At 48.2% G+C, this 25,431-nt stretch overlaps 1 protein-coding gene across 2 annotated transcripts in view; it reads right to left on the bottom strand.

The window, feature by feature from the left end:
- RIN1 (Ras and Rab interactor 1) overlaps positions 1 to 25,431 on the bottom strand; it is a 131,789-nt gene that overhangs the window by 22,251 nt on the left and 84,107 nt on the right. For both annotated transcript variants that reach the window (XM_078660818.1, XM_078660819.1), the window contains one exon: positions 21,709 to 21,800. In XM_078660818.1, the coding sequence (XP_078516944.1) occupies positions 21,709 to 21,800 (92 nt within the window). The remainder of the gene's footprint in view (positions 1 to 21,708; positions 21,801 to 25,431) is intronic.

The following is a 25,431-nucleotide window of genomic DNA, read 5'->3' as shown; positions in this document are numbered from 1 at the left end:
CGGAGGAAGGACTTACAGCAGACCGCAGTGTTCTTGGATGGTGCCTGCGGATGCAGGGTGACTACTCCTTAGTCACAAGGGAGAAATCTTAGGAAGAAGTCTTGAGTTCCTTTCGCAGAAAGTAGTTTCAGGATTCAAAGATGATCTGATTTGGAAGGGGGCCAGTCTCTACCTTTATCCTGTAAAAAGGGGCTGGCACGCGACTAAGTCCTGCCCTATGGGTGGGACTAGGAGGGGGGTGGTTACACCCACTTCCTTGGCGGGCTTTTCCCCAGCACAGGGTCTGGAGTGACCCTGGAACTGGTTCCAGCCAGCCTATGCACAGTGAGCACCGGGGTGCCACGTGCAGTCACCTTCCTCTAAAGCCCTGCCTACCTACAATACACAAAACCCTGTCTGGGACGGTGCTGGCACCGCCCCTGGCAGGAAACCCTTTGTCCTTATCTCCTGCTCTGGGAGGACTCCCAGCAGCAGGAGGGCAGACTTGTGTCTCGGTGGCAGCATCCATTTTGTGGATGCTAAGGCTCTGTCTGACTTTTAACCGGGTTATAGGTTACAGGCATGTCGTGTCCCTCTAGAAGGGTGGAATGCTAACCCCGTCGCCAGAATTGGCGAGGGGTTAGTATTCCAATTCGTATGACACCTTACTCGACATGTTTTGATAAAGCGATACCAGAGTTGGCACATAACCGCGAGGATTATAATGCACTTAAGAGTATATGGTATGCGATATCATGGAAACGGCTAAGGGATGGATCCCGAAAGCCGCAGACAGGCTCAGCTCATGCCAGAGCACCATCTCACACGATTCCAAGCACTCTGCCTTCAGGATTGTTAAGGCCTGCCATAGGAGTGACTGATAGGAGATCTGTGTGTCCATTTTAGGGTTAGATATAGGTATACTATATCTAAAGCAAAGGGTGAGTACACCACCTTGCCCCAGCTGTCGTGCAGCCAGTTGTGTCAGTTTTGGATGGCCAGCCAGGGGTGGCATAATACATGCTGCAGCCCCTGGTAGGCCCTGGGTACACCTATGCCCTGGGTACCTAGGGTACACTGTACAGGGACTGATAAGGTGGCTCAGTATCCAATTTAGATATGTACCTAAGGTACATGGAATCCATTTTACAGAGAGAGCAGTGGGCCTGAGGTCCTGAACAGCAGGGCCTCAGGTCAACTAAGTCAGAAAACCAGCAAAACACCAGGCAAAAAGTTGGGGGCAACCATAGTCAGGGGTCAACCTTCCTACATAACCCCCCCCAAACGAAAGGAGATAAGGCTATCCTTGTCCAGGTAAGCCTATATTGCCTAAGTGGCCATTTAAGGAAGTACCAGCACTGGCATGGTTACCCCCTATGTCATGGTCCACTAAGCAATCCCTCACCCTAAGGGTGTCTGAGGGTCTCCACCATAGGGAATCTCTACCTGTGGTGTGTTTTGTCAAAGAAAAAGGCTGGTGCTGAAATGGAGTACTGAAGTGAGGCTCCACTAATTTTGGGCTCAGCTTCCTCCAATCATTTTCCACCATATAGGCCTTTCTTTCCAAGACTGAGTTGTTTTGGGCTCTCAGGGTCAACCTCTGGCTACCTACAGCTGGAGGGTGGGTCCCTCTGTTTGGCTTACTGGAGGGACAGGTCAGGTCTGGGGCCCTCAGGTCCCAAGTCTGGCTGTGCCCAACAGTGTCCATCTGTGGGAGGTCCCTAACTAATTTTAAGGGGGATCCCTCAGGAGTATGTTTTATTTTCACTTGGCTAGGACTACTAGCTTCAGTGCCCTTAATCTGCTGATTGGGAAATTCTTTTGGACAGGGGGCCCTTTGGGGTCCAACACTGGCCTCCCTGACCTCTACAGCCCTGGGCTGACTGAGGCAGGGTAGAGAGGGGCAGGTTACCTGCTCCAGACTGGGTCCCACCTTGGAAGGGTCCACTGACATCAGGGGTTCTGCCAGGCTAGGCCTGACTACCTCGGTGGCAGTTTCTTCACAAGGGGTCAGATCAGTTCCCTGAGGAGGCTGATCCTTTCCTAAAGTCTGGTGGGAGGGAGATTTCTCTTCCTCCTCAATACTCTCTGTCTGAGTGGAGTGATCCATAGTTTCAGGCTTCACAACACTGTCATCTGTCTGAGTTTGAGCTGTGGCCATCACAACTCTCCCAACCTTTTCAGGAGGGGGCTCAGTTTGGGTGTGGGCTGTTACCATTACAGCCTTGACAACCTGTTCTGGGAAGGAAGTTGTCTGAGATTGGGTTGTGACTGGCACAACCCTCCTGACCTGTTCAGGGAGGATATCTTGGACTGGGGCTGTGGCTACCACTGCCCCACTAACCTTACCATGGATGTTTACCATTCTAGAATGGGTTTCTTGCTCTACTTCAGCCCAGGCTGAGAGCTCTAAATCATTCCCCAGTAGGCAATCTACAGGCAAGTTTGGTGACACTGCCACTCTCTTGTGGCCAGTGACACCTCCCCAGCTGAGATTGACCACTGCCATGGGATGATCTCTCTGTACTCCATCAATATTGGTCACCTGGTATGTGGCACCAGGTAAAAGTTGCCTTGATGGGACTAGACTCTCAGTCACCATAGTGATGCTAGCCCCTGTATCTCTATAGGCCTCAACTTTTATACCATTGATGAGGGGCTCCTGTCTGTACTTGCCCAAAGTGTTGGGACAAGTGGTGAAGTTGGCAAACCCCATGCCAGTCTCACAGACAAGAGTATCTAAGTTTGGGGACCTGGTTAGGCCAGAGTCCCCAGGAACTCCCAAAGTAAATGCACCCAAATTCTTGGGGGCACTCCCACCACCTGGGGGATTACTACTAGTAGTAACAGGAGGTTTGGGAATGTTACTTGGGGGTATGTTTTCCTTATTGTTATTCTTGGGGCAACTGCTGTCAGTTTTTAAATGACCCACCTGTTTACAGGGATAACAATAAGGTTTCTTCTGGTTGTTGGAAGGATTCTGGGACCCACCCCCCTCAGAGGATTTTTGGGGCCCTGATGTGGTTTGATCTGGAGATTTATTCCCACCCTTCTCTTGAGGCTTGGTTGATTCCTTTTTCTGGTCCCCACCTTGGTTCTTGGGCCTAATCCTGGTTCTGACCCACTTGTCTGCCCTCTTACCCAATTCTTGTGGAGAGGTCAGATCAGAGTCTACCAGGTGCTGGTGTAATAACTGGTTCTGACAATTATTTAAGACTTGCTCTCTCATAATAAGATTATATAATCCTGTGAAGTCAGTAACCTTGCTACCCAGTAGCCAGCCTTCCAAAGCCTTAGTGGCACAATCAACAAAGTCAGACCAGTCCTGAGACTGAGTTTTCTGGGTGTCTCTGAACAGCAACCTGTACTGCTCAGTGGTTAAACCAAACCCATCAACCAGTGCATTTTTCAGGACCTGGTAATTGTTAGCATCCTCAACTCTAGTAGTGAGGAGCTTATCTCTACCTTTACCATCAAAGGAGAGCCACAGTATAGCTGCCCACTGACTCTGGGGAATGCCCTGCACAGTGCAGGCCCTCTCCAAAGCAGCCATCCATTTCTGGATGTCATCCCCTTGCTTAAAGGGGGGCACTATTTTTGTCAGGTGTTTAGTATCTAAACCCTTCTCTCTATCTCTTGGGAGATTGCTGCCACCAGTGGGAGCTAGCCCACTCATCTGCTGCTCTCTTGCCAGGGCAAGCTTCTCTTTGGCCAGGGCAATTTCTTCCCTTTCAATCCTCAGTTCAGCTTGTCTCATCCTAGCCTCATGCTCCTTCCTCTGAGGGGAAGTAAATCTCCTCTGTGGAGGATTCCTTCTCCCCTGAGAAGAGGCATTAGAGTGCAGAGATCTATTGGAGTCCCTAGAAAGAGATCTATCTCTCCTAACTCCAAGGTTAGGCCCACTTCGGGTTAGTACTGGGGGGCCCCCAGATCCTAGCCCAAGTAAGTCTAAGTTGGTCCTAGTTAGCCTTCTGACTACCTCAAGACCCTTGTCTACCTCATCCCCAGAGAGTACCTCCTGATCCTCCTCCTCAACTGCTGAATCAGTGTTGTGGAGATCTGGATCCCCAGAGGTTCCCTCTAAGGCTGGCATGTTCTCATGTAACTGAGAAAGCTTTCTGGCATCATATGTCTCTAAGAGACCTATCAGAAAGGAAGTGGTGGGGTTAGACCCCTGCTTCAGTTTCCTGGAGACACAGATCTGTCTCATCTCATGGAAACTGAGAGCTGCATATCTTGAAGTGACCTGTGGAGGGTCAACACTGACCAGGGGAGTCTCAGTAGAGTCCTCCTGAGTCGACATGCTTTTCTAGTGAGGTGTAAGTGGTGCACTTACCTACACTATATGTTTGCCTACTGATCCCTTGCTAGAGTTGTAGTTTAGGGTGTGCTAGTGTTGAAACTAATTGGGGGGCACTACCAACCAGAATATAAGATCCTTAAGTATTGCCCGGCGGTGTCGCCTCTTGAACCCACAAAGAAGTTAAACTATTGAAGAGGCAGGCGCTGGAGACTGGAAGGCAGGAAACAAGGTTTTTATTCTCTCCGGAGGAGAACACAACGAAACGGACAGAAGGTATCGTTCTGAGGTGCTCTAACTGCATCCCTGAGGCCTGGCCTCTTATACACAAGTTTATGACTTTATTGTACATTACACATTCATGTTAAAGCTTTGATGTATGAAAAAGACATTCCCGGAACTCCCTTTGAGCCCGTTCCCACACACATTTACAGTCGAAGTCCCCACCCTAGTCACAACAGGTGATGAGTATCACGCAGCTGGATATTCCGCCGATTCACGGAATGTGGGGGTTTGATCGGATCTCATGGAGTGGGGGCTTGGATCAACCCGGGGATCCTTTGATGGGGGAAGCTTTCTATTGTACGGGGAGGGGCAAGGGATGGTATCGGCAGAGCTGGGTGTCGGCCTGGGAACGGGGAAGACAAAACGGGCACACGGGGAAAAAAGGGGGTTTGCATCTAAGGGCCGGAGATCATGAAAGGGAAGCAGGGTGGTGTCGCGCTGGGAGCAGGATGAGGGCCTGGGGCAGAGCAGCGCCGAAGAGGGGTTTATGACTCAAGGCAGGTGCAAGCAGGGGGTGGTCAGCGTGCAGACTTAGTGAAGGCGAAGGGCTATGTCAGGGGCCAGCAGCATGCAAAAGGGTTCGCTCTGATCGGGGCATCTTAAAAAAAATGGCGGGCGCGCACGACAAAAGTGTGGCATCAGGGAAAGAGGCAAGATGGCGCAGATAATGTTCACCAAAACGTACTAATTTTCAACAGTCCTCCCTTTAACATATTCAAGACATCTTGCTGGTTCATTTTCTACTCGGTTCTATTGTGGTGGGCATGAGAAAGGAAACGGTAGGAACCCTAGAGGAAAAGAGTTGTAAACAATACATTTTAACATTTCTAGTTTTTAGGAGGTGGGCCTATTTGATAAACTTTGATCAATTTGTTTAGCAGGAAAGTCATAGGAATGTAATACAAAAACGATTCTGTAGCGAGAGCAGCAGGCATATTTCATACTGGCAGGTTATTACATATATATCAGGTTCGGATTGGAGCATGATCAATACAATGGCGGCTGGGAGAGAAATGAGGTCTAGCAGAAACGGCGATTGGGGATGTCAAATGTTCGAAGTTTAACGAGTTCTTATCATTCTTTGTTGCCTTTCGTTGGCGCTGTTGAGCACCGGCGGTGGAGCTACAAGTCCAGCTCTGTTCTAAGTTCTGCGTTGCAGGGCACGACCCTTTCCTCGCGTTTCTGGTCGGAAAGGTCCTTTTCGCCCTGTGTCCTTTGAGGTGATTGTCAGAAAGTTCAGATGGAAGAAGAGCGTACAAAACAGTCCATAGGGTAGGTCAGAGGAAAAGGGGGATGGAGCAAGGCCAAATTAGGAACAAACTAGGGGAACGAGAGACTTCAAACAGGCGGGCGTGTGACCGAATTCAGAGAGCGGGGACTTGTCGACAGACACTGGACATCGAGCAGGGGCATCAGGTCGACCCTTTCTTCTCATGTTGTCGAAAACAGTGCCTCGTCCTGCAGCTCTTTTCTGTCGTGGTCTCGCCTTGGCTAATGTCGCAGGTGTTCCTTAGTCTGCAGTCAGGCCTCGTGCTCCCACATCCGGTCCTTCTCTCCTCCAACAGCAGTACCCTTAAACAAGTTTGAAAAGACAGTCTTTAGAGAATTTGCAGATGAAGATAATTAAAAAGTCTATTTCTCTCCCAGCTCCAGGCAAAGAATGAAAATGCCCGTTATATTAGTGTTCACAACTGGCGTATGAATGACCGGTGACGGGCCTGTTGGATTTACTATGACTTTCCTTTACAATTATTTATTACAGTCACGACAGTTCATCTGATAGTGACCCACCTTCGTGAGACGAACCTGGCAAAGATATGCCGTTCTCTAGAGTTTTACATTTACAAAGGGTACTGTGAGTCGTCAACATAGTACTACACAGGTATTTTGCTGAGAGACGAACATGGCTAAACATTTCCTTTCTATCGATGCATCCTGCCTTTCAACTACTACGGGGTTCATTTCGATGATTTCTTTACCTTGGACTAGTCTGTTAACCTTGTAAAACATCACTCTGGATCCTACGTAACCTTTTACAGCCCGATTACTTAATTAGGAGGGACAGGGGTTTTATGGGGAACAACCAGGGACATAGGAAACTTGTGGTAAGGGCATAAATCGACCCATCTCTCACAACCGGAAATGAGGGGTAGTTTCATAATTCCAGTTTTTGGGCGGCTGATACAGGGGGGTGTAACAGGGGTGATCATTTTTCTGGTTTGGGTATTGCGACAATTCGGGGAGGGGAGGGTCGCGTATTCTGAGGTCCTTGTTTTATACCATAGGAGCCGTCGACATGTAGTTCCCTTATTTCGGGCCAGATTAGGGAACCTCTGTCGTCTTACCTGTCCTTTCCCTTACGGCCCAACCTCGGTTCATTGACTTCTAGCGGAAAAGGAGAGGTAATGACGCGGCCTCAGGGTGATTGTATTAAAGACACGTTTTTGTGCAAATACTGACGGTATTTGAAGCCAATTAGGTGGTGTGCTAGGGGTGGTAGTCTGCCAATTTCGGGGCTAATCACTCGGAAGAGTGGGAGTGCAAAAATAAAGGGAGAGAGAGAGAGAGAGAGAGAGAGAGAGAGAGAGAGAGAGAGAGAGAGAGAGAGAGAGAGAGAGAGAGAGAGAGAGAGCGCAACGGCAGGCTAAATAGTACACGTGCAACAGAGAGGGTGGCAGTGTATTCAAGAAAGGCTATTTAGTGCATTACACAGTAAAGGGCATTCACGGGTCTGCGTTAGAATCTTGTAATCATGCAGTTTGAGCATTAGACAGGGTAGAGGGGACGTGCCTTGAGAAAAAGGAAAGAAGAAAGGAGGTACCATTTTGTCGCACTTTCTCGCATTCTCGGTCCTTCGACCAGTTAGGCCGACGCCTCAGTCACACACACACACATTCCCTCATAGTTTCGCATCATACGTGACATGGGTTCATTCGTCCAGTCTGGTTTAAGGGTGATCACTTTTTATCAGGTTGTGCTAATTTTTCGGGTTTGTTCGATACATGAGTAGTTTGCAGGCGTGCTTAGACACCACCTTGCGGCGCTAGTCCGCTTCGTGTATTAGACATGGCAAGGCTTCGGATCTTCGCCACACCTCGGCTGTAATTTCTGATGTAACCTGCAGAGGGAGGAAAAAAGGGGGTGGGGGAGACAGCGTTCGCGCACATTCAAATACATGGATTCATAAGTCCTTTACTTACCTCTTACTCGTCTTTCCTCCTCGGGGCAGGGTCCCCGGGGATATGGTTTCTGGAGTCGGGGGGGGGGGGGGGTAGTGTGTCCATATAGGTCGTGGGCGGGGAAACGTAAAAAAAGGGAACCAGAGGTGCTTAGTGCGAGGTATCTAGTCAAAGGATGTATCTCACTATCGGGATCCTTAAACCTCTTTCAACGCTGTGGCGTTCTAAGGTTCTTCAGTTCTTGGGTCAGCTCCGTTCCCTGGTACTTTGGAACGTTGTACTTTATAACATTTACATTATTTCATTTCACCCTCCCTTTACATTCCTTCATTTACACCGTTCGTTTTACCCATCCTTGGAAGTCAAGGTCTTCCCCTACGCGAGAGTTCATGGGTCAGTCGCGTACTTTGAAGGCGGAGTGTCGTGTTGTCGATCCGATCCGTCCTCCAGGGCTGGGCAACCATCTTCTTTTAACCTTAAAGAGAGAGCAGAGTAGGGTGCACAGAAAAGAACTTTCCCACCGATCCCACATTTTTAAAATAAAGCATGCAATACCCGTCCATAGTTTCAAAAACTTTATTTTGCAAAATCATTTCAGCATGTGGCTTATGACGGTGCGGTCGTATTTGGCCGGTCGTGGCAATGGCTAAAGTGCGTACAGTGGGGGGTGTCGTTTGCGGCAATAAAAACATCGGAAAGTTTTACTCATTCATTTGTAAGAGACTAAAACGTCTATTAATTGGCTGGGGGTTCGGGGGGCATTTATTTTCATAATTTAGAAGCATAATCATAATAGTGGTAATCAGATTTCCTATATGCATACCGTACGTGTGCGTCGTAAATGAGGTTTACATCAGTCATAAAAATATAATACACTGTACATTTGGAATCAACATTTGTAACGGGGATCCTTTCATACTGTTCGTCGAGTGAGTTCTCCTTGTCTTTTCTAGCCAAGTGTACAAAGGATCATATAAAATCTCAGAACATCAAGTTTATATTAGTGCGAAGGAACACCACGAGGTGTTCGTAAGTTCCGACTGATACCAGCGCCATTTTGGGCGGGGCCGGCTCAGTCCGGAAGCAGCATCAGGGGGAAATGTTTCCATTACTGGCAGTTTGGACCAGAGTCCTTTTCGGCAGTTCTAGAATTCATGCTAACAGAAGGAGTGGCAATGTCATGTTTGTTTCGTTGGCGATCAAGGCAGCCGTCCCTTACCGGAAGCCTGCAAAGGCCGAAGGTTCCGCCGGGGACCTTTGTAGGATCTTCAAGGCTGCGGAGATGCTGTCGGAGATGGGGGCTCGTGCTCCAGGGGGCAAATGTTCGAGTTATATTGCTGGTCAAAGTTACTCTAGTGGCCGGGGCCCGCCTTCCAGCGGACCCAGACGCCATTTTGAGGCCCTGCAGGGGCCACTCTCGTCGAGTTTGCAAGAGTGGGAGAGATCCTTCGGAGTGAACGGAAGAGGTCCCTGTTGTGTGAAAGCGGGACGTTCAGCTGGGGTGCAGCTGTGATGCCCCCCACCTGGGGGGGGGCGAGGGAGACTCGTTCGCATCGTCTCCTTCTCCCGGTGCACTCCATGCCGCTCCTTTTCATCGCCCCGCATGAAGGTCTCTCCACATCCGGCGTTCCCCAAGTCCTGTGCTCAGTGCTGTGGGAGCATGGCCACCTGTGGCGCGCATTCGGCGCGGCACGAGTATCAGTGCAGTCATTGCAGGTTCGGTGTTCCGAAAATATGGTCACCATTGCACGTTCGGTGCTGTGGAAGTATTGGCACCATCGCCTGACTGGGGGTGTTCGGCGTCGGGCCGGGGGCTGGGAGACCTCCTATCGGTGGAGGTGGGAGAGGCTCGTCCGCGTCGCCTCTCCCTCCCAGCCCAACTTGGACAAATTGTTGTGGAGGTACGTGCAGGACATCCCGCCGTCCAGAGCTGCTGCGGCTGTTACGGAAGAGAAAAGGAAAAAAAAGGGTGCCTCGTTCTCCTCTGGACATGTGGCGGGACTACTTAAGTCTATCCAGGCCCGTTGCGGCTGGCTGAAGAGACATGTGGCGGGACTACCTACAACCGCCCGGGCTGCTGGCTCCTGCCTCTCCTCCGGCTCCCCCATACGTTAAGATTTCCTGACCAAGAGTTGGCGGCCGGGCCCGCCTTATATGGGTTGCCGTTGGTTGGGCGTAGCCGTAACCCTGCCCTACTTTGGAAGGTTCCAGAATGGGGGGGGGGGCGAATGTTCTGTTTGACTTTCGTTTTCTACAGTTTACCGTTATTATTCCTTGTTTGTTGTGTTAAATTAAAAGTTCAAGTTCATTAATGGTCTACGGATTTTGTTTTACCATTTCTTTCTTTTCAGGTTGTTTTTATGCTAAGTTTCTGCTAACAGGGGTTGACGAAGCGCCAACGACCCTTATGGCGACACAGGCGCGAAACATGTTGACCTATGTTCTGATGACACCTGGGCATAGTGTGCCTTAGGGACAAGATTTTATCTAGCAGTTTATCTGCGAAGGGTTTACAATTCATACATCTGCTGCATGTTTACCCTTCTTTTAACAATGATTCTCCCACCACGTAGCACGCACATCACTTTCCTAACCCTCACTAGACCCATACCCCACATACCCGCATGCACCTCCCGGCAGTCCTTAAAAGATCTCCGACAAAGAGACCCTTCGGGGGACCCGTAGGGGATTGCAGCGCCGGCCCTACGAGGAGCAACTGCCCGATGATGAAGCATGACACTCTTCGGGGTGTGTGAGGGCAACAGAGGACAATATTGTTTGTTCCACTTCACTAATGGGTCACATCAACCTAGGATGTCTTTTTCTCCTTTCACGTTTCTTTCGGTTGTGCACGGGTGACTATTTGCACCCCTATGCGAGGGTTACATTGTTGAACCCCGCTACAGGAACAGTGTCCTCTTTTTGATAATAACAGGGGTTGAGTAACACGGAAACACGTGTAGAGGGATGACGCAGATTTGTACATTACATACACACAAACTCAGACGGGGGACAGTACAAGTACGACATACAAAGACCCAAGACGAATATAAAACAGTTATTGGTCATAATTATCTCTTTCCGTCAGTGAATTTGAAACGAGGCTGGATTCCCGTCTTGACGTTGCCCGACCTAGGAAAACTTGAGCATGCCGCTGAAATTGTCCTGGCGAAATCTGTGCCATCGGGCATAATCAAACGTGGTGGTTCTGTCTGGTCTGTCTATGTAAGTCGGGTTCTTCTTTGTCTCGCGCTTTTTCTTGTACTGCCGGTCTGTTGTTCCTGTCGGCCCTTTGCCTTTACTCACGCTCAGTAGAGTCGGGCATTGGGCTTTCCAGTGTCCGACATACCTACAAAAAGCGCATTGGGCTGGCCCTAAGTCTGGTCGTCTTTTGTATAGTGTCGGGGGATAAGTTGTGGGTAGCGATGTCCTGGGGTTGTCCTGTCGGTATATTTCTCTACTTGGTTTGTCCTCGTCTTTTCTCTGTCGTTGCATAGCCTCTCTGCGCCACATACCGAGACTGTCGAGCATAATTGGCGTTGTCTTATTATTTCGAAGGGCTATTTCTAACGTTTCTATTTTATCAAGGTCAAAGGATCCTGTCAGTGGCCACTGTTTGTCTTGACTATCTTCGGTATACCTGTGCCACAATTTATTATAGGCTATGGTGACTAATCCATAGTTTATGAACATGTCCTTATTAGGGGTGCCTTCTAGTGGAGCTATATGGTCCACCTCTAATACACGGTCCGGGCTAAACAGGCTATTAATCAGTGGGGAGAAGACAGACATGACGGCTCGTAACGAGGGACTAAAAAGTCAGCACTGCCTATCTTATCACTAGGTGCAAAGACTGGACAGAATATTTCTATTCTACGTTGTTTGCAGGCAGTGAATACCTCATGGATCAAAATAACAAAAGACCAATAAATAACAATGGGGAGAATGAGTAGGTCCGCAAAGATTCTGCGTTACCTACCCTTTTCACTATCTGCAAAAAGGGTGGTCTCTTCCCTGTTTGCAGACAGGGAATCTCCAGGAAACAATAGTTTGCGAACAACAGTTCAGTTTCAAGTGATTATTGAGTGGGGGAGAAAAAATAAGCACGGCTGTTGCCCTACCTATCCTCCACTGCTTGCAAAGAGAGAGCCCGTTGTTTCTCCGTTTGTAGACAGTGAATCTCCAAATAAATAAAGAGCAATACTAGTATTTTTAAACAATCAAGCAATCAAGCAATTATTTCGCAACTTGTCGTGATTACACGACCTTACCCGGACCATGTGGACAGTTTCTCGTCTTCCGAATCCAGCGCCCGATCGTCCTCTTTTTCTCGTATTTCTCACGGCACTCCTGATGGTCCCCAGTCAGGACCGTAGATCACTCGAGAGAGGTCTGTTCGGAACTAGTGAAGTTCGGATGATCGGCTGCCAGACGAGGGTCTATTGGGCAAGAGCTCTCCCGATCGTTGCAGTCGTTCACTCTGTCGTCGGGACCTCTCCCACTGGATCCACGAGTCGCTGATGGGCCCCACGCTTGGGACGCCAAATGTTGAAACTAATTGGGGGGCACTACCAACCAGAATATAAGATCCTTAAGTATTGCCCGGCGGTGTCGCCTCTTGAACCCACAAAGAAGTTAAACTATTGAAGAGGCAGGCGCTGGAGACTGGAAGGCAGGAAACAAGGTTTTTATTCTCTCCGGAGGAGAACACAACGAAACGGACAGAAGGTATCGTTCTGAGGTGCTCTAACTGCATCCCTGAGGCCTGGCCTCTTATACACAAGTTTATGACTTTATTGTACATTACACATTCATGTTAAAGCTTTGATGTATGAAAAAGACATTCCCGGAACTCCCTTTGAGCCCGTTCCCACACACATTTACAGTCGAAGTCCCCACCCTAGTCACAACAGGTGATGAGTATCACGCAGCTGGATATTCCGCCGATTCACGGAATGTGGGGGTTTGATCGGATCTCATGGAGTGGGGGCTTTGATCAACCCGGGGATCCTTTGATGGGGGAAGCTTTCTATTGTACGGGGAGGGGCAAGGGATGGTATCGGCAGAGCTGGGTGTCGGCCTGGGAACGGGGAAGACAAAACGGGCACACGGGGAAAAAAGGGGGTTTGCATCTAAGGGCCGGAGATCATGAAAGGGAAGCAGGGTGGTGTCGCGCTGGGAACAGGATGAGGGCCTGGGGCAGAGCAGCGCCGAAGAGGGGTTTATGACTCAAGGCAGGTGCAAGCAGGGGGTGGTCAGCGTGCAGACTTAGTGAAGGCGAAGGGCTATGTCAGGGGCCAGCAGCATGCAAAAGGGTTCGCTCTGATCGGGGCATCTTAAAAAAAATGGCGGGCGCGCACGACAAAAGTGTGGCATCAGGGAAAGAGGCAAGATGGCGCAGATAATGTTCACCAAAACGTACTAATTTTCAACACTAGGCCCTAGGAGCTACAACAGCTGGTTCAGTAGAACTCAGAGTATTCTAAGCTAAGTTATATGTACCTTTAGTACTTATGTGATCTTTCGCAAGATATTCTTAGGATATGTGTGGTAAAACAACAGCAAGCTCAAATCCCAACCGCTGCTCACCAATGTGAGAAGTTGGCCTGATGTGCAGTGCTCACTATTCTAGTGATCACTATATATCAGTCCAAACAACCCTTATTGATGATTGGTTGTAAGTCAACATTATAGACCAGCTATCCTAGTAGCATGGATACGAGCAGTCTAAGGCTAAGACTCTAGAGGGCGTGTTAAGCCAGCTGTTTTACCATCACATTACCCCTTGAACACCCAGTGAAAGGACACCACACAAGTTGTTATGAAAATAAACAGTGTATTTATTTATAACAAGACTACCCTGGCTCTTTATGAGACAGGGAGCTAAGCACACAACAAAACTCTTACGAAAATACTTTTAAGTTAGCACGTTACACAAATGCCCGAGGGGCACGAAAAACCATATACGCTAAAAGTGGAATGCGAATTACTAGCAGGTAAGTAACAGTTCTAATAGGCTTTGGAATCGCTAGGACTGGACTAGGGAATCGTTAGATTACTACTAGGAGGCCTAGGGGACTCGGGTGCAGAGTGTGCACTCTCACGCGGGATGCGGGACAAAGTCTATGGAAGCTAGAATTCACAAAGTTAGTGTTCACGGGCGAACCCGACCTGGTAGGGAGAAAACGACAGTGGATCCTGACCCTTGGATAGTGAGGCTATGCTGGGACACCGGAGTGCCGAAGTTACCTAGCCCAGGGGCTGCAGCTGCATAGGTCTGAAAAGACGTCGGGGATCTCGTTGCCGGACCAGGAGCCTGGAAGGAAGAAGTTGCTGGCAGGCGACCAGTGAAGGAAAGTTCGATGGATCCAAGCCTGGATCAAGGAAGAAGAAAAACCTGAAAGCAGAGGGGACCAAGTTCTTGAATCACTAGCCAGTGATTAAGTGGGCACCAGGATGGCACCGGGCGAAGTCACCGCAGTCAGGTGAGTGGGCACTGCTGGGCTCTGCAGTCTCTCGGACCAGGAGGCGTTGTCGGCGACCAGGATGGAGGTGCGAGCTGTCCCACGAAGGATGAAGTCGTTGGCGTCGAAGTTACCCAGGATTGGGCAACAAGCCTTGGCTAATTCAAGCCCACGCGGTGGACTCAAAATGGCGTCTTGAGTGGACCAGGAGGGTCCAGGGTGCTCCTCTTCTGGAAGGGAGCAAGGGCCAGTCTGGAGCAACCAGACCAGCAGCAGAAATGTCGTTGGGCGTCGTCAGGAAGGCCACAAGCCAACGGGCTAGTAGCCAAACAACGCGGTGAGCAGCGGAAAGCAGAAGGGCCCCACGCAGATCGTGGAGATGCTGGGGGGCTGCACTTCGGAGCTGGAGCTGCTCAGAGTCGGGGCTTCTCGGACCCCAAAGCACTCACCAGTAGATTACTCGGCGGGCTTGCTGGAAAGAAGTCGTGCAGTCTTGCAGATGGCCGGTCCCTTGAGGTCTCGTCGCACCCACGGTTCTCAGCTGGGCTGTAGAGGTGGGTAGAGGTCAGAGGTGCCAGGGAAGCCGGTTCTCGTCGAGCTGGGCAGTCGGATTCCGGAGGAAGGACTTACAGCAGACCGCAGTGTTCTTGGATGGTGCCTGCGGATGCAGGGTGACTACTCCTTAGTCACAAGGGAGAAATCTTAGGAAGAAGTCTTGAGTTCCTTTCGCAGAAAGTAGTTTCAGGATTCAAAGATGATCTGATTTGGAAGGGGGCCAGTCTCTACCTTTATCCTGTAAAAAGGGGCTGGCACGCGACTAAGTCCTGCCCTATGGGTGGGACTAGGAGGGGGGTGGTTACACCCACTTCCTTGGCGGGCTTTTCCCCAGCACAGGGTCTGGAGTGACCCTGGAACTGGTTCCAGCCAGCCTATGCACAGTGAGCACCGGGGTGCCACGTGCAGTCACCTTCCTCTAAAGCCCTGCCTACCTACAATACACAAAACCCTGTCTGGGACGGTGCTGGCACCGCCCCTGGCAGGAAACCCTTTGTCCTTATCTCCTGCTCTGGGAGGACTCCCAGCAGCAGGAGGGCAGACTTGTGTCTCGGTGGCAGCATCCATTTTGTGGATGCTAAGGCTCTGTCTGACTTTTAACCGGGTTATAGGTTACAGGCATGTCGTGTCCCTCTAGAAGGGTGGAATGCTAACCCCGTCGCCAGAATTGGCGAGGGGTTAGTATTCCAATTCGTATGACACCTTACTCGACATGTTTTGATAAAGCGATACCAGAGTTGGCACATAACCGCGAGGATTATAATGCACTTAAGAGTATATGGTATGCGATATCATGGAAACGGCTAAGGGATGGATCCCGAAAGCCGCAGACAGGCTCAGCTCATGCCAGAGCACCATCTCACACGATTCCAAGCACTCTGCCTTCAGGATTGTTAAGGCCTGCCATAGGAGTGACTGATAGGAGATCTGTGTGTCCATTTTAGGGTTAGATATAGGTATACTATATCTAAAGCAAAGGGTGAGTACACCACCTTGCCCCAGCTGTCGTGCAGCCAGTTGTGTCAGTTTTGGATGGCCAGCCAGGGGTGGCATAATACATGCTGCAGCCCCTGGTAGGCCCTGGGTACACCTATGCCCTGGGTACCTAGGGTACACTGTACAGGGACTGATAAGGTGGCTCAGTATCCAATTTAGATATGTACCTAAGGTACATGGAATCCATTTTACAGAGAGAGCAGTGGGCCTGAGGTCCTGAACAGCAGGGCCTCAGGTCAACTAAGTCAGAAAACCAGCAAAACACCAGGCAAAAAGTTGGGGGCAACCATAGTCAGGGGTCAACCTTCCTACACTAATTTTATAATTGTTTTTACCCTCCAGTGGGTCATATCTCATGCCAATTTCCTGATGTAAAGTTAGTCGTGTCCCAGAAAACCCATTTTCGAGGTTTCCCTGGAACCAATATCAAAGGCAGTCTTTGGCGGCACCTGCCTGTCCTGTTGCTTGCGCATTCTCCAAAAGCGGTTCAGTTTCGGGCAGGCTGTGCTGCTCTTGTGGTGGTGCGTCACTTACGGCTGAACCACGCTGTTAAATATCCACCAACCACCTTCCCAAGGCAAGGAAAGGAAATAGCCGCCCACCACGACAAAGCTTACATCCCTTTATTTCGAAGCAGCCGGCAGTCCTAACATGTTTCGTTCGATTTCCTTGAACTTTATCAAAGGGTTGCGCCGCTGACATCACATTAGGCATGAGAAGGAACTGCATTCACTATTTAATTAATCAGGTGTCCAGTGGGCGTTACACTCCGTCGCTAGGATTTAAGGTCCATGCAGTTCCTAATTTTATAATTGTTTTTACCCTCCAGTGGGTCATATCTCATGCCAATTTCCTGATGTAAAGTTCGTCGTGTCCCAGAAAACCCATTTTCGAGGTTTCCCTGGAACCAATACCAAAGGCAGTCTTTGCCGGCACCTGCCTGTCCTGTTGCTTGCGCATTCTCCAAAAGCGGTTCAGTTTCGGGCAGGCTGTGGCGCTTTGTGGTGGTGCGTCGCTTACGGCTGAACCACGCCATAAGTAAGTCGTCACCACCAGCTGCTCTCCACACAGAGAATGATGAAGAGCAGACCCAATTCTTTGTGCAAATTTAAAGTGCTTTATTAACGCACAGCCTGTCTGCCATAATGCGTTTCGCTTCCCCTGAAGCTTGATCACATGACATGTTGCGGGAGGTCAGGACCATTATTTAAAGTGCTAGTGCAAATCAATCAGAGCGTAGTAGGCAAGAAAATGAAAGAAATACTAATATTTTTGATAGCTGTTGGTAACCTCCCATCATTGTGTTACACAGGGCCTGTACATATAAATATGAAGTATTCCAAATACAATATTTAAAATGCATGCTCAAATTTTAAAAAAAATCACATCTTTGATTTTTTTTTTAAAACACCATTTGATAAAAAAAAATCTTGAGAGAATGTTTGAAACAGTACAGCCCAAAACAGTATAAAATATCTGCATAATACAGAAATACTGTCCACATATTGCTACCTGTGATAGTAATTTAAAAAATTGCCATACATCCTAATATAGGATATATCTATATATTCTCCAGTAAGTGCATATGGATGGGGTGCAACCTGAATGGTAGGGGTGCTCGTTGAAAGCACCCGACCAGGCATGCATAAATCCAATTAACTGCAAACAGTCATTCACAGAATGGCAATCCAAGCAGTGTTACGTTGTTTAGTCAGCACGGCAGATCAAAGAATGTATAGCTTCAGATGCGTTTTGGTGAGGGGGTGGAGAATGGGTTAGTAGCTAATGCTCCTGACTTGGAAACAGGGGAACCGAGGTTCAGATCCCAGCCTCAGCTCTTGGATCAACATTGTGTGATTCTGGGCATATCACTTAATCTGCCCATGCATAAAAAATATGAAATGTAATGCGTGTAAAATGTATTATGTATCCTCACTAGATCTTCTGTTCCCCCCCCCCATGAAGTGTACATTGCTTCGTAGCTAGGTTTGCTCTATATAAGTACCATTACTTATGTACAGATTAAAATCTCTGTCTTTCTGCTGCAACCAAGATTTATACTGGAAGCACTCTCTGACAATCTTGTCCCTTATTTTATGAGGATGGGAGGTTCTACAGGATGCTAGTTAGAGGGATCTCAGATCTACTTGACCATGGTCACCTCTGTAGGAACTGTTTCTGCTGCTTGGATTGTCTGTAAGCTCAGTTGCCTTTTAAGTTGTCTCGGGTCCTTTCTTTTTATGCAGTGTAGTGACTCTTGGACGTGCAATGATAGTATAGCTCTCAGACAGTCCCTGTGCTGTGTCTCTTGTAATATTCTATGTTTTATGTGCTGTAATTAGGCTTTGCCTGTGTCCCTATTCGTGTTCAGCTAGGATTTTAAGGTGCTCCACAATGTTTAGCATCTGCTAGTGCCTGCAGACTGAAAGCTGCACCATGGCCCTACTGGGACATGTCCAGATGTCATCCTGACCCTTTTATGTACCTGGTCAATCATCATGCATCTGTAAATAAATTACTGCCAACCATAGTTGCCAACATTTGAAAAAAAAATGTGGGTACACTTTGCAGCACCGCCTTAAATTACTGACTTGAAAATGTATCCCACCCACAGCCCCTAGCTCCGCCCACTCCCCCCAACCCACATAACTAGCATAATGTAAGACCGCCTACTTATCATAGTGCAGATTATAGGGTCTACTCAATAAAGAGAGAATTGCAGGGAATTGAGACAGGAATTTGAAAGTTAAGGCCAAAGTAGCTGAGTTGGAAAAATTCTCCCAGTCAGCTGCATTGGAGAATTGTTCCAACTCAGTTACTTTGGTCTAAAGTTTGAAATTCCCATCACATTTCCCTGCAATTGAATTGCCGGGACTGTCCAGGGAAAGTGAATTGCCTGGGACAGTCTCCAGCAAAAAGAGGACAGCTGGCAGCTATGTTCCAACCAGTGTTTACTATGAGCAGATGTTTGATAGCAGCACACCTTCGGCTAACTAACAGTGTGGGACTCCTGAAGTCTGTCAAAGAAGTGACTCGATCCAAGCTTAGATTTAGAAACCCAGCCAAAGCAAATAGGAGCTGCTAATCTGACCCATGGCAGACAATTAACATATACAGACATGTTTTATCCTTGAATTCTGATGCTTCTAATTTGCTTCCTATTAGAACTGCTGGGCTACATAAAACATAGCGAAAAGGAAAAACTACAGCGGATAAACGACACATACCAGACATGGAACCACTCGTGTTCAGTGGACAATTGCTTACTTGAAACAAACAGTTACATTTAAAGTATGTATGTATAGTGGAGCAGAAATCTAGTTGTAGACAATGTACATGGCAATGGGGCTGACAGAGAAAGTATATCACAGGAGCGGAGAGAATGCTGGTATGGAGCTGCCAGCTGCAGCGGGTGGCACCAGTGGCAATCTTTTGAAAAACGCCATTGGGCCGTGGAAAGAACTCGTACAACTGAAGGGTCAGCACTTCTGAAATTGTAACTAGATATTTTACGTTAACCTCGCTCTAGTCATAGAATAAGGGGGCATATTTACAAGGCCCTATCGCCACAGGAACGTCACTTTTCTGTGGTGATAGGGGCTTCGCAGCGTTAAGCCACTTAACGTGGCTTAGCACAGCATTGTAAATAAGGCACCCTTTTAAGCAATACTGTGGGGTGAGCAATGGGTGTTGTGGTGGGTGTTCCCCTGTAGCACCCATTGATTTTAAAGCTGCCCCATATTTACAAGAGTGTTGCAAATATGGGGCAGTGCCAAATTTAAGAGCAAAAAAACCCTGGTCTTAACATGGCGCAGTGAGGAGAAATGCTTTATTTCTCCTTGTTTTTGCTGTTTGTATGCGTGCTGCATTGTGCCGCACACAAGGAAACAGCAAAAGGCCATGCACAACTGTTTTTGTGCAGAAAGGTGTCCCTTCCTGCACATAAACAATCATTTTAAAAATGACAATTTGCAGCTTCTATTTGTGTTGCATTTAGCACCACACAGAGAAGTTACAAATTGCCATTTAAGATCGTTTATGTGCAGGAAGGAACACCTTCCTGCACATAGACAATCATTCCCACAACGCAGGCTGAGCCTGCGTTGGCGCTAGGCAGCTGTAATTAGCGCCAGCGCAGGGGGAAACACATGGCTGCTCTGTATGGTTGTAAAAACGGTGCAGCCGTGCGTTTCCAAAGAGGCGGAGGGCAGCATTAAGCCAAGATGGCTAACACTGCACTCCGTCACTTCTCTTGTAAATATACCCAAATGTTTTGTAGTAGGGGTGTCCAACGCAGGTTCAGGAGGTGTGATACAAGTCTGGGTTTTAGGCTAGACACATAGGATAAATGTAAGTGAAGTGAATGTGAATGATTTTCGTAGTATTATATGTAAACTTTATCCTGGCCTACTGGTAGAAGCTGAATATGCCTGGCATTCACATACTCCAAAGGCAGAGGCCCCTCAGATCACACAGACAAGACAGGCTGAAGCCACAAACAGCAGACCTATCCCTCAGGTTGGACAGATGTTACAGACGCACGCCTGAAACTGTCCAGCTAATTCTGAGGATGCACGAATGTACAGGCACGTTCCTTAGACAAGTGCCAGATACACCGAGGCCCCTGGAAAGGGAGCTGCCTCTCAGGCTCCAGGACTCTTACAAGGTTGGGCCACACGAAAGAGACACATTCACCTGGGCGTGAGGGTACAGGCTGGGTGTCAAACAGAAGAGGCATTCAGAATATGCACAGGATGTAGAGTCTTAATCCACAACACTATCCATTTTGCTATAGAAATAAAAGAGTCTGCACCACTCCAAAAGAAAATTTAACGTACAAAAAACTTGGGCACCACACAGAAAGGCCTTCCCTCATATTACCAAGATCAGGAGCTAAGGGTTTGCACAGCAAAGCGATCACTTGAGTTGTATGGATCTCACGGCCCCAGTCCTCAGATGGCGGAGTTACCCTTGAAACAAACTGAAGCCTCGGGCAGCACAACCCATCCCCTGGGCTGTAGAACAAATGCAGCCTCGGGTCTCAGACAGCAGAAATATCTCTCAGATTGTACAACATGTTATTTAAAAAAAAACACGCACACAGACAGCAGAGCTATCCCTCAGGTTAGACAGCATGTGCAGGCTCATGTATCAGGCAACATAAGTGCCCTCGGGTTGCAAAGAAGGGATGGAGCATGGGAAGTTCAGAGCTTGGAAATAGGTCCTCACTCAAAACCTACAGTCTAAGTATCCAAAAGGGCCCAAGGAAGAAGTTCAGGTTATCTATCCGTGTGGAACAAGACCTCTGTCTCTGGCATTTCTTTGTTATTTCATCAATTATTTGTAAATTACAAGTAATATCCCTCACAGTTTTGCATTCTATGCCTCTATGCTCTGTCAAGAGACATATTTGTTATTCAAAAATGTTTGTCGAGGCTGTGATGAAGTCCCTGACCGAATTATAGTGAATTATAGTGAAAGGGTAAATGAATGTTGATGCACACGTGTTTGGTACACTGTGAACTTTGTATTCTGGTTGTTTCTGAATGATGTATAGCCACAGGTACTGATAATTTGTAATGTTTTTAACCATACACATGACTCTGTATGACAGCGAGCCATGTAAAATACGTGTGCAACTTGTAGATTTGTGGGTTTAATTGTGATAATGTAGGCAGTGATGTTACGCTATCACTCATCACGCCCATTTTCGTTTGCATATTTAAGACTCCGGTCTTAAAAATCTATACTACTCGTCACTTAATAAAACAACAATATTTTGAAAATAAACTTCAGAAAAAAAAATCCATGAAAAATCTCTGAGGGAGAGTTCTGGCGTCTCTTCCCTATCCCCCTGGCTTCACGTACTGTAAAACATTTAAATCCCAAAACCACTGACGTAGATGGGTGAGTCACATCTAAAAACGCACTTTACAGGAAAGGCACTTACCAACCCCGAGATGAGAGATCGCCTCCAGCTGCTTGTGAGACGTGGCCTTCATGATGGCCTCTGGCAACCTTAGCAGCTGCGGGAGGATGTCCCTGCGAGGAGAAAAAATGAGCATGTCACAATAAAGTGCTCTCAAGCGCCGTCTCATGAGGACCATGTGGAGAAGTGTGGCTCACTGGTTAGAGGAGACAGACCTGGAAGCAGAGGTTAGCCCGGGACCAGGGTTCAATTCCCGGCTCGGCGGGGTCTTGAGTCCTAAAATGTCCATGGACTCGACAATTCTCGCTCCGGTGCCTACTCGATTCACGGGTTCACACTCTGCGACTCTGGGCAATAGCTTGCTTAATCTCCACAATGGCCCCTCGCGGCGGGATGCCTGGCTTTCACCTTGCGGATACCCTGCTGGGGTTATCTCACAGGGGAATACCAGGACGGGTTCCCTAAGCAAGCGCTTAGAAACCGCTCGGTGATTTGCGCTATATAAATTCCTGTACATTTACATTTACATTTACCATGTAAAGCGCCCAAGAGCCGTGCACTTTCCAAGCACTGGGTGGTTTGAGGGAAAAGCTTGACCTGAAAGTATCGGCAGATATGTAGAGACATGGACAATCTTGCACCTCAAACCACAGCTTAATGGAGGCCTCCATGGGGCAGACTTATGGATCAGCAGCAAATCCTACTACAGCCTTTCTGCCTGTGTTGACCACAATGTGGGCAGCCCCACTGATGCCCCACCGTGGCAAACCCGCAACCACAGACAATATGTTTGCAAATAAAAGTGTTGAGGGTCAATTTTTCTCCCAAACCCTAGAACAACTATTCTTTAAATGTCTCACTTGCTACCCCTCTTTCTTCAACCTACTTAATCCGCTGAAATCTGCCATTTTCCACCCAATTTCACGGACACAACCCATCTGCATCTCAGTTCTTCTCACAACCATCTGTCGTCCATCCTCACACTCATACACCGTTCCACATGTTTGACAACACAGCTTGCTCAGCCATGCTTATGACCCTCATCTCCTTGGACAATAATGGTAAACCATTAGAACTTGAAGTGTTTCTTCTGTGTTTACTGGTGCCCAATGGATTCACCGTCTACCCTTGGGATTTGCCTTTAGGGTCAGTTGATCGACCACTCCTATTCTTCCTCAACTACCCTTTGTGACATGGTCTAGTCCTTGGGATATATATATATATATATATATATATATATATATATATATATATATATATATAGATATATTACCTACTGGCAGTCGCCAGTAGGTATATATAGTTAGGATTTTTTTGAATAGGGATTTCTGAAAATTCTATGTTGAATAACTTTGGCGTTGATGGACGGAATTGGCTGAAATTTTCAGGAAAATGGCACATTTTGTTTCTGAGCGTCCCCTGAAAGTTTGGGGGGGTTTCGTCAAGCGGGGGCCGAGAAAAAAGGGGGGTCCCAAAACGTGTTTTTAACATTGATTTTTCCATAGGGCGGTTGGACTCACTTTTAGCTCGAACGGCTGAATGGATTTCCACAAAACTTGGCAAAATTGTAGGGACTGGTAGCCCGATGTGCCTTTGCTATGTCTCAAGATATATGCTCCAGTGGTTTTTACGAAAATTAACTTTGAAAAATATATATTGGGCTACATTGGGCTATATATATGTTAGAGCCCAAATGTAGCCCAATGTAGCCCAAAGATGGCCACCAGAGACAAAAAAAAACAAATGTAGCCCAAATATCAGCCAGATGTAGCCCAACTATAGCCCAGTGACAGAATGTCCCAGAGTGTTCTAAAGAACAACTAGAACGCTAACAGTCTTACTTATGACAAAAGTATGGCACACCTGAAGTCATCTTGATTGGAATAAAGTGGTAACAATTAATACATTTAATTTGAAATACTGACTCACCCACTGGGGTAATACTTGGCATCAATATTAGGGACGTAGCGGCACCCACTGTGGAAGACGTCAAGAAACCGCAAGTACCAGAGTGCCTAGCTGCACACGCCCACTGGGGCGGGGCTTGAAATCATCAGATGTTTCTTAAAGACTGTCCGCTACTTCCTTTGTGCATAGCCCGTGAACAAGAACACTGGATGTTTGAAACGCGTTGGGCTTTTCAATTTTGGAAGAAGAGACTGCCACTTGACTGCGCTGTAAGGTCCTCAAATTAAAAGGTGTTTCAACTCCCCGTGGCGGCGTCTTCATTTGGGGGCAACCTTGTGTTTGTATATATTTGGCGGCTTGCTCAGCCGCGAAGACGCCCGCTGCAAAGCATGCAGATCCAGCGCGTGGTAGTACCACCTGCATTGGAGCGGGGAGCCACGTTGAGAGACAATTTACGAATACAGCTCGACATGCTGGCAACTACTGACTCACCCACTGGGGTAATACTTGGCATCAATATTAGGGACGTAGCGGCACCCACTGTGGAAGACGTCAAGAAACCGCAAGTACCAGAGTGCCTTGCTGCACACGCCCACTGGGGCGGGGCTTGAAATCATCAGGTGTTTCTTAAAGACTGTCCGCTACTTCCTTTGTGCATAGCCCGTGAACAAGAACACTGGATGTTTGAAACGCGTTGGGCTTTTCAATATTGGAAGAAGAGACTGCCACTTGACTGCGCTGTAAGGTCCTCAAATTAAAAGGTGTTTCAACTCCTCGTGGCGGCGTCTTCATTTGGGGGCAACCTTGTGTTTGTATATATTTGGCGGCTTGCTCAGCCGCGAAGACGCCCGCTGCAAAGCATGCAGATCCAGCACGTGGTAGTACCACCTGCATTGGAGCGGGGAGCCACGTTGAGAGACAATTTATGAATACAGCTCGACATGCTGGCAACTACTGACTCACCCACTGGGGTAATACTTGGCATCAATATTAGGGACGTAGCGGCACCCACTGTGGAAGACGTCAAGAAACCGCAAGTACCAGAGTGCCTAGCTGCACACGCCCACTGGGGCGGGGATTGAAATCATCAGGTGTTTCTTAAAGACTGTCCGCTACTTCCTTTGTGCATAGCCCGTGAACAAGAACACTGGATGTTTGAAACGCGTTGGGCTTTTCAATTTTGGAAGAAGAGACTGCCACTTGACTGCGCTGTAAGGTCCTCAAATTAAAAGGTGTTTCAACTCCCCGTGGCGGCGTCTTCATTTGGGGGCAACCTTGTGTTTGTATATATTTGGCGGCTTGCTCAGCCGCGAAGACGCCCGCTGCAAAGCATGCAGATCCAGCGCGTGGTAGTACCACCTGCATTGGAGCGGGGAGCCACGTTGAGAGACAATTTACGAATACAGCTCGACATGCTGGCAACTACTGACTCACCCACTGGGGTAATACTTGGCATCAATATTAGGGACGTAGCGGCACCCACTGTGGAAGACGTCAAGAAACCGCAAGTACCAGAGTGCCTAGCTGCACACGCCCACTGGGGCGGGGCTTGAAATCATCAGGTGTTTCTTAAAGACTGTCCGCTACTTCCTTTGTGCATAGCCCGTGAACAAGAACACTGGATGTTTGAAACGCGTTGGGCTTTTCAATTTTGGAAGAAGAGACTGCCACTTGACTGCGCTGTAAGGTCCTCAAATTAAAAGGTGTTTCAACTCCCCGTGGCGGCGTCTTCATTTGGGGGCAACCTTGTGTTTGTATATATTTGGCGGCTTGCTCAGCCGCGAAGACGCCCGCTGCAAAGCATGCAGATCCAGCGCGTGGTAGTACCACCTGCAT

This window comes from Lissotriton helveticus, chromosome 9 (assembly GCF_964261635.1).
Source record: "Lissotriton helveticus chromosome 9, aLisHel1.1, whole genome shotgun sequence".
Lineage (NCBI taxonomy): Eukaryota > Metazoa > Chordata > Amphibia > Caudata > Salamandridae > Lissotriton > Lissotriton helveticus.
The sequence above is the reverse complement of the archived record's forward strand: the minus strand, read 5'-3'. Positions and strand labels throughout refer to the sequence as shown.